Genomic DNA, 10,154 nt, shown 5'->3' with positions numbered 1-10,154 from the left:
CCAAATAATGCAGGAATCAAAAATTGCCAAAAGGAAATGAAGCCAAAACACAGTGCACCGGTTCTACAGAGAGAATGCTCCGCAGCAACGTTCACCTGCCATCTACCCAGCCTGGTGAACGACACTGAAACGTCATGCTTTTTAAACACTTAGAAAGATGGCTTTGTTTCTTCTTTTCGAAAACTATTTAATTCCATAAAACTGAGCTGTCTTTAAAATGGTGAAGTCTTTACTTGAAATACCAAAATGCTCTGTATTTATTGAGTCAAAAGAGAGATTCTGGTCCTGCGAACAACTATATCACAATGTGGTTGTCTCCTGCAGTCAGTGTGGTTTAGAGAGCGCATGCTAAAGTCTTCTTAACCTCGCAGTTGATCTCTCATTCCCACATTCCATCAATCAACAATCCTTGCTAGTTCTGCATCCCAATCTTTAATCAAACCATGCCCTCCACTTCCATTTCCACTGCTTTAATTCAGACCCCTCTCATCTCCCCAGACAAGCTCTTGTAATAGCCTGCAGTAGAAACCTCCTGATTTTCTTCCTGACCAAGCTTAAATGCCACCTCCTCTCTGAAGACTCTCCAGCTCGCCAAGGGGTGATTAAATCACTCCAGCTTGTGCGCTCGTTTACGCAGCACACATACTAAATCACTCCAACTGGCTTTGCCCCGGGACCTCTCGGTCCACATGAATCTCGCAGCACAGATCACCCTCTACTGCAGAGCCGCAGGTAAAAATACGCAAGCCACATCTGTCATTGTAAATGTTTCAGGAGCCCCGTTTAAAAGGTAAAAAGAAATGGGTGAATTCTACTAATACATTTTATTTAACCAGGTATATCCAAAATAGTATCATTTCAACATGTAATTAATATAAAAATATAACAAGATAGTTTATAGTTTTTCGTATTAATCCTTTGCAATCCACTGTATATTTCACATGTGTAGCGTATTTTAAATTTAGACACTAGGTTGTCATCACAAATAACTGAACTTCATTTCGATATTACAAAGTTTAGTTGAAAAAGTAAAGCACATACACAAGGTATCCCACATGTATTTGAAAGTTTTATAATAACTGTGTCAAATATCAACTTTTTATCATAAATTAAAATGAACAGTTAAAAATCAGTTCCTCTGTCATTCTAGCTACATTTCAAGTGCTTAAAAGCCACACCCAGCTAGTGGCTACTCTATCGGACAGCGTAGCTCTCGCAGTTATCTGAGTATACGTCTGTCTACCGCACAGAATCAGACCATGTCTAATTCACTTGTATCCTACCCATTGCCCCCGGACATAAAGTATGTCTTATAAAAGTTAGTTGCCTAAATAAAGAAAGGCAGATGTGGAAATCATGGGACTCCATTGTCACATTTAAGTCAAGAACATTCTTTTGTAAGGAATATAAATGGTCATTTTTATGAGTACAGATATATGCACATACATGCACACACACAAGCACAGGACCAGATGAAAGCTAATTAAGACTAAGTACAACTGTTGTTGGTATAAATTTATCATTAAATAAAAATTACTTCATATATACTGCTCCCCCTTCACCTGTGCCTGCGTGCCTCTGTTCTCCGTTCCTTAACGCATCCATGGGTACCCTACCCAACCAGCACTTCCTGGTACATTCTGACATTCTCTAGTTGTTTTCTCTCTGTCTTGCCTTTCCAGACTGTATTTTAAGCTTCTTTGCACTTTGTAACTATCATCACAATGGCAGTAACAAAGCACAAGAATTTAATCTATGACATATAATCAATTCTCAGATGCCTTCCTTTTCAGCGAAGACTCTCCCAGTCGACCCCAGGAACCCAACCTCTCAGCATTCAGATGCATACCAATATGTCTGCGTAGCTGGGGCCGGTGACCTCCCCACATCATCACTCTTTCTCTGTGTGCTACAGTGTTTTCTGGATGTAATTGTCTTTCACCCCCAATAAGGGGGGATGATGTTTCCAGTCTTTGTCATGATACCCCGTGTTACCTATCTGCAGTGCTTTCATCAAAGCGGACCCTTCGGTAAGTGTTGCTTCGGATCCTCGCTTGCCAACTCCATCCTACCGGCCATGAGACGCAACAACACCACAACAGAGGGGTACTCTGAGGACAGAGGTCTTTGTGGTCTTGTTAGTAGCATCTCCCTACAGATAAATAACTGATATATCAATGCACAGATACATTTCCACACAGGAGATTTCAGTAGGTTTATCTTTTATTCTATTGTTGCTTGAAGAAAACAAAATAGAAATAAGCAGGAAGATGTCTTGGTGAATCAGTCATGGGGTTCCCCCAAGCCTGTGCTGACGTCCCCTCGCTTTGGCTTGGATAGCTCTCTGATGGCATCTATCCCTGCAGAAGTGAACTTGGGGGTTAGCATCACAGTGTCATAATCAAATTCTTCATCAAGTTGGAAGGGCTGAACTTCATCTCCAAGAATCTACAAGAGGTCACAGAGGAGGAAATAATTTACAATCACTATAAGTGAAGATAAAGTTAAAACATAAATTCCCTACTATTATATAATTAAGCTTTTTTTTTAACTTCAGCTCTCCCAGTTGATTAATCTCTTTTTAGAGCTTAATAAATAATAAAATCAATTATTCAATGTAAACTAATTTATGCCCCTTAATAAGCCCTATTTGTTGCATCCTGCCTCTAGAAGGAATATCATTAACTAATTCTGCCCATGGCAAGAATCAGAAAGTCTCTCCTGCACACATTGGTTACATTGTAGCACTAGGGCTAGAGGCATATGGAAAAATTAAGCATTATATTACCATGTGAAAATACAGACCTTCAGATTTTGATCCACACTGAATACATTTTCATCATTTATTATAAAAAACATATCAACATAACAATTTTCAAAGTTAAAAATACACTTAATACATTTACTTCTTCAGATAATACCTGAAATTCCTGGGACAATAACAGTAAGAATGAAAACACATAGTATCACCTTAAATTGGAAAGTCCAGGATCCCTTTGTCCTAACAAGAATTTTTAAAAGATTACAGAATTTATCTACAAGTTGAAGTAACTGCAAAGAAGTGTGATAACTTTGTATCTATTTATTTATAATCTGTGTTTTAAAGACTTCCTAAAGGAAAGTGGATTTTAAAAAGCATATTTTCTAATAAACAAAAAGAGAATGCCTTAAATCTCATTGGATCACCCCTCAAAAACCCTCTCCAGAAGCCAATGGTGTGTGATACAATGAAACCATCCAGCACTGCTGGGCAGCTCTATAATATATATGGCGATGCTGAAATGATTGAAAACTATAGTTTATGCAAGAATGAAAAAAATGCCCTGAAGCTAAAATAAGCTTTAAATATTCTTGCCTAGAAAATGATCTCATTGGGTGGCTTCTGCAATGTTCTTAAAGATGGAGCATGTAGTTCAGAAACTGTGTTGTTATTCAAGGTGAAACAAACAAACGATAACCATGAGAAGTAGCTATCACCTGTCTTTGGCAAGTTTACTCTACAGTTAGGTGTGCAGGTTAATAGCAAACACCCAGGCACTTCGCATCCTTTCGTAGTAAAACCAGCAAGAGAACAAATTTTAGCCACTTGTTTATTTCCTCTTTACTAGAAAGTGTGTGCTTTTCTTACAAAGGAAATGATGGGAGCTGTCATTGCGTGAGTTCCCACCAAGAGCCAGCCCCAGTACTAGGAACTGTGTGCGCATTAGCAGTAATCTTCAAACAACCCATCCTATGAAGCGCTGGAAGGTTAAGTAACTTGCCCAAGACGACACAATTCGTAAGAAAGAGAAGCAAGATCTGAATCCAGAGTGATCTGCTCCAGGTAAAGTTTCACCTTCTCACAAAAACACCAGCAAAAATCAACCTTGGGCCCTGGCTGGTTGGCTCAGTGGTAGAGCATCGGCCCAGTGTGTGTATGTCCCAGGTTCAATTCTTGATCAGGGCACACAGGAGAGTCACTATCTGCTTCTCCACCCCTCTCTCCCCCCCCCCTTCTCTCTCTCTCTCTCTCTCTCTTTCTCTCTCTCTCTCTCTTTCCCTCCTGCAACCATGGCTTGATTGATTCTAGAGCATTGCCCCAGGCCCTGAGGATGACTTTGTGCAGCCTCCACTTCAGGTGCTAAAAATAGCTCAGTTGTGAGCATGGCCACAAATGGGCACAGCATTGGCCCCAGATGAGTGTTGCCAGACAGATCCCAGTCAGGGCGCATGCAGGAGTCTGTCTCTCTGTCTCCACTCCTCTCACTTGGAAAAGAAGAAAAAAACAAAAACAAAAAAAAACAACCTTGAAAATTTCACTAAGCCAAGTTATAGCTGTTTGGAAAAAAAGACTTTTCCTAAATATGCTAACCAAATCCCATTGTATATCATAAAAAAAAGTACTCAAGGCTTCACATAATACCATGACTGTTCATATAAAATGGCAGTTGTACACAGAAAGCAAATCAGCCTACAGAGTAAGTGATCCATGGGGGTCACTTTCTGAGACTAACCTTATTGTCAGTTTAAGTGACAATGGGGTCATGTTGAGAGCAGCAGCTCATACACAAGAACACAGTATGTTCATTCTCTGACATATAAGCATCCTTGTAGTCTCAACCCTATGCAGCAGTCAGCACCGAGGCTTGCAGGCCGGGCCCGATCCTGAGCCAGGATCCTGCTGAAGACAAGGAAGTCCCTTCTTTCCCAGTCCATTCAGTCTAAAGCGATCCTAGCTGCCCTTCTATCCCTGGTCAAAGGCTGCGCATCCACACGCCTACCAAGCTTCAGGCTTCCTTTACCTGTGTGTGCCCGCGGCACTAGGGCTTTGAACCTCACCCTGAGGCCTCTGAAACCTGCCTAGTAGACTTTTACTAGCCACTCTCACTAGATGAAGGAGGAGGTGCTGTCTAAGCAGAATCTTGAAGGGTGACATTAGTTAACAAGGCTGAGGAAGAAGAGCTTTGCAGACAAGGGGAGTTCTCACGAGCAGGCCAAGGAAGGAGGATAGTGATGGATCCCACGTGTGGATCTGTAGGTCAGTGTGAGATGAGTGCCCTGGTCCGAGCATCGTGTGAGGCAGAGCAGCAGAGACCTGGTGCAGGTCACGCCAGGTCTTACCTGCTACGTATCCTGGAGATGATGGCAGGCCACTGAACGGTATTTTGAAAGCAGGGGAGATACTTGGTCACCTAGGAATTTCAGCTAAACTTCTTTATTCAAATTTTAACGGAGCACCCGCAATGAGACAGGTGCTCGAGACAGAGACCTGTACAAACAGAAAGGTGCCCTGCCCCCTGGGAGATGACATGTAGAAAAGGCAGCGTGAAGATTAAAGAGAGGGTAGATTTGGAGTCAGGATATTAGTCAGGAACTTGGTAAAACAGGCGAGAGCTAACGAGAACAGGGCACTGTTGGCAGAGATCTGTAAGGTTAGAGGGTAACGTTGGTAGCACTGGCTGATGGGTCTGGATATGGAAAAGGGAAGACCCGCAGGCTCCTAACAGAATCCAGACAGAGATGTCAACGAGCAACCAAACACACAGAAGCTGAAGCTCTGAAAAGGAGGCTGAAGCTAGAGATACAGATTTGGAGACGTAAGCATAACAGGCAGTCCTTAGACTCTCTAAGGACTTAGAGGAAAATGGATCCACGTATGTAAATGGGAAGAGCTAGGGGTGTAGCATGCTTCCCTTCCCGGAGGAAGAGCTCGCAGGGGAGGCTGGAGGGGTGGGGGGACCATCAGAAAAGCACACAAAGAGGCTGAGGAGAGCAGCGAAGTGACAGCAGCAGGTGCCTGGAGCCAGAGACCTGCGTCAATATACCGAGTGGGAACGAGGAGAAAGGGGGGCAGAGTGGTCCAGTCCAGTCTCCTGGTTTCTGAAGTCTAGATGACAAGAGAGAAAAAAGAATAGACAGTCGCCAAAGAAGGATCCACAGGAAAGGGAAGGCTGGCTTTGTTTGGTTGTTTTGTCAAGGATGGGGGAGACTCGGACATGTTTATATGTTGAGCGGAATGAACCCTTAGAGAAGAAAAAGAGAGAATGACCCTAACCATTTAATTTTCCTAAAAAAATCACTCCCAATATGTCTTCTGTTTCTTTATTCGTTCGTTCAACATTCACTGCATGTCTACTATATGCATAGCACTGAACTTGGCGCTAGTCCTGAGTTTTTTGCGTTTTAATTAAGTGAGCTTATGAAGACATGCGTGAGTGAATTTTGAGACTTCGGCACACATGTAATTCAAATGAACCCAGATATACACGGCAACTCACAAGACATCACTGCGGACTTCAAAATGACAGCTTTTGAAATATAGTCAAGTGGCCATTCTGTGTGCAGGTGTCGGGCGGTGGCCGCTGTGGCACACTTCTCTCAAGTCAGGTTCGTTTGAGGGTCCTGAGTTAAAAGACTCCGGAAGTTTTTAGATTACAAACTCAAAGCCTGATTCATTTCAAAGAGAAGAATTTGTACAATGGAATGCCAAATCCCCCGCTACTAAACAGAAAACAACTGTGAATTAAGTTATTAACTTGTTATTTTTGCCTAAGGAACCTAGAGAAATATGTAGATTTCAGGTGTCTAATTTCAAATCTAATTGAAATCTCTTCGTAGCCTCTCAGGAAATAGAATTTGCACGCTAGTAGAAAACTGCCAGTTTCCCTAAAATTGTTCATGTGACTTATTCTGAGAGACTCTGCTACGAGAGGAATCATTTTCATTCAGAGTACTGCATAGGCAAACTAAAGAAAACAGATCTAATGCTCACATCAATAAGAGCAGCATTTAGCTACGGGCTATCTTACAAAGCAATGTGGTAAATAAATTGTCTTTATCGGTGAAAAATTTTGCAGTCCCAATATGAGTTGGAAAAACAGGAGAGCTCCCACTGAAATACTACAAAAGTTTCTTCTCTGACCTCTTCTATGGGTTGGGGCTAAGGGGAGCAGGAACTCTTCCTAATGTGAATTCCTTTCCTCAAGATAGATTAACTAAGGCAAGAAGTTACTACTCACAAATAGAGAGGGAAAGCTTCTTGAAAAATGTTTGACTTTAAGGGGGAAATGCACATTTTAATTGGTTTAGTCTATCAGGAAGCTATACATTCTTATTAGGCAATTACAGGAAGTCAGAAAATCTAGGCTACATCTTCATCTTTTGAGAATGCAGACACAGAAAGCAACTGTCTCTGGCCCTTTGGTATATGTCCTTACAGGACATATTTGCTGGAAATTGATGCTTATGTTTTTTACTGGCATTGGGTACTTTAAAATAAGATTAATACTATTAAACTATGGCAGAGTTGGTAGAGTATTATGATACTAGACAGTTCTGAAAAGTTCCTCTAACAAATAGTGGTTATAAATAAAAATCCCAAACCAAGATATTACTTGGATAGTCAAAAAATAGAAAAAGTTATTCATCTATGTCTCATGAGTTTGCTAACATAAAAAGTATTTATATCATTTTGATTCCAAAATTTTAAAATGTTCACATTTTCTGGGAAGAAATTTATATTCTTTTTGAAGACATAATCAAATACAGGGCTTTAAATGGCATTTTCTGGCTATTTGATAGATTCCAGAAATCATTCGGTTTTTCTTGTAACCCATCAACTAAAACCATTTTATAAAAATGTCTATAATGGCACTAGGTGCCTTGGCCACTGGTTGATCAAATGATTTGTATGGTCACAATGGAAGTCAAGAACATAAACAAGTCTTTGAAAGCAAATGATTCCTGCTAGAAATAACCTTGCAATTTTAGTTTCTTACTACTCAACAGAAGAAATCCCTAATCCAAAAGGCACATTGAAGAGTGGCTGTCTCACCAGTTTATCTGGTAACCAATTTAGGGGTTCATAGAAGCCTACAGACTTCTTAGACACATGTTTGTGATATCAGTGAACAAAGTTTTATGATAAAGGAGTAATTTAAAATTTAAATGTGTACATTTTTTTTCTGATTAAAAGGTTGCTTCCATAACAAAATATCTTCAAGTGACTAGACTAGTACTTGAATAATTAAGTAATCAAGAAACATCCAAAGGGCTTTATTAAGAAGCAGTAATAAAAGGCCTTCACAATCTGTGTGCCTGATCCCCTTTTGAGTTAGAGTAAACAAGGTCAGAGCAGTCACAGCAGCACCACTAGCAGCCTCAACTAGGGAACATTTGTCAAGAATATGCAGAAGTGGCCCTGGCCAGTTGGCTCAGTGGTAGAGCATCGGCCTGGCGTGAAAGAGTCTGGGTTTGATTCCCGGCCAGGGCACACAGGAGAAGCGCCCATCTGCTTCTCCACCCCTCCCCCTCTCCTTCCTCTCTGTCTCTCTCTTCCCCTCCCGCAGCCAAGGCTCCATTGGAGCAAAGTTGGCCCGGCTCTGTGGCCTCTGCCCCAGGCGCTAGAATGGCTCTGGTTGCAACAGAGCGATGCCCCGGATGACAGAGCATCGCCCCCTGGTGGGCGTGCCGGGTGGATCCCGGTCGGACGCATGCGGGAGTCTGTCTGACTGCCTCCCCATTTCCAACTTCAGAAAAGAAAAAAAAAAAAAAAAAAAAAAAATATATATATATATATATATATATATATATATATATATATATGCACAGAAGAGTTGCAAATGATGGCAAAAGAAGACGTTCAAGTTGTGCCTTTGGGGGAGAACACATGTGGCCGAATTCCTTTCTAGCCTGTTGAAGAAGCAAATGCCTGGATGACATTTTCCAGCCTCCTGTGTGGCTAGTTAGGAATCGGTGACTAAATGACCAGTGGAAACTTAGCAGAAATAAAGTCCTGAGTCCTAAGCCTTGGGGAAACAGGCTGCCCCACGCTCTCATCCGCTGCTGCTCCAGGTAAGATGGTAATGTGACTGGCAACATGCACAGAGGACCATGGTCAGAGGCGCAGTAGAGTTCCAGAGACAGGGAGCCATGATGATCCCAGGAAACAGAACCACCGGCTAACTTTAACGTCCCTCCACAGACCCTTACACGAAAGAAAGAAACTTCTATTTCCTCCAGGCACTGAATTCCTGTCGGGATTTTCTACTGTAGCAGCCTGGCCTTACCTTAACCGATACAAAATCTTTTCAGGGCCTTTGGAATAATAATGCAAAGAAAAAAGGTTGCTTCACACTAAAAGCGGTAACAAAACCATCTGTCCTTTCTGTTGCGTTGTCCCCAGGTAGCACTGGCCTGTAGCGTGGCATACGCCTTGAAACAAAAATGGTTTCCCCCAAAAAAACACTTTGCTTTCTGTGTTTAAAAAGAAACATGAGAGATAGATGGCAGTGAGAGGGACCCAATTAAACAACTTGAATTCTAAATTCTCCTAAATCTGAGAAAAATACAAATGCACACAGGTACAGCAGTATTTCTCTGCAAGGACAAAGATACAAAATCAAGGCCATCTCGAGGCTGGCCACATCCCCTGTGAAGTACCTCGTCCTTTTGTTTGTCCACTGCTTTCTCCGTGGGCCTTGGCTCTCCTCCGGGGGTCAGAGGCTGAGCCACAGAAGGGATGTGAGAAAGAACACGGGTGCTCACGTCCTGAGCCTGCTCCACTTCCTCGGGCAGCAGCAGCGAGCCTACTGGATACAAAATACTTCACTTGATCCTCTCACTACATTCACTATGGATCTAAACCAGTGGTAGTCAACCTGGTCCCAACCACCCACTAGTGGGCGTTCCAGCTTTCATGGTGGGCAGTAGCGGAGCAACCAAAGTATAAATAAAAAGATAGATTTAACTAGAGTAAGTTGTTTTATAAAGATTTATTCTGCCAAACTTAGCAAAAATCCTACATAAAGTACTTGGTAAGTAACTATTATTATATGCTTTAACTTGCTGTAACTCTGCTTTATAAATTTTATAAAGTAAAGTTACTTCCCTACTTTATAAATCACCATTACTATGGAACCGGTGGGCGGTTAGAAAATTTTACTACTAACAGAGATACAAAAGTGGGCAGTAGGTATAAAAAGCTTGACTACCCCTGATCTAAACGCTTATAAAAGTCAACAGAATAAAACAGATATGCTCAAGTAGAGGAGGTTCGTTGCACAGTGCCTGTCCTCCTCTGGGAACCTGGACTCAAGAGACTCCCCTCTCTAAAAAGCAGTAGCCTTTGCTGCATTTATTTGTATCTTATTGTGACAAAGTTGCATACTACCCAA

General features: G+C 41.8%; 1 protein-coding gene across 1 annotated transcript in view; it reads right to left on the bottom strand.

Moving 5' to 3' along the window:
- Positions 1-1,212: 1,212 nt before the first annotated feature.
- IFTAP (intraflagellar transport associated protein) overlaps positions 1,213-10,154 on the bottom strand; it is a 56,675-nt gene continuing 47,733 nt past the window's right edge. Inside the window, 2 exon segments of the mRNA XM_066251300.1 lie at positions 1,213-2,448; positions 9,421-9,566. Coding sequence (XP_066107397.1) covers positions 2,284-2,448; positions 9,421-9,566 — 311 coding nt within the window. The 3' untranslated portion in view covers positions 1,213-2,283.

This window comes from Saccopteryx bilineata, chromosome 1 (genome assembly GCF_036850765.1).
Source record: "Saccopteryx bilineata isolate mSacBil1 chromosome 1, mSacBil1_pri_phased_curated, whole genome shotgun sequence".
Classification (NCBI taxonomy): Eukaryota; Metazoa; Chordata; class Mammalia; order Chiroptera; family Emballonuridae; genus Saccopteryx; species Saccopteryx bilineata.
The sequence above is the reverse complement of the archived record's forward strand: the minus strand, read 5'-3'. Positions and strand labels throughout refer to the sequence as shown.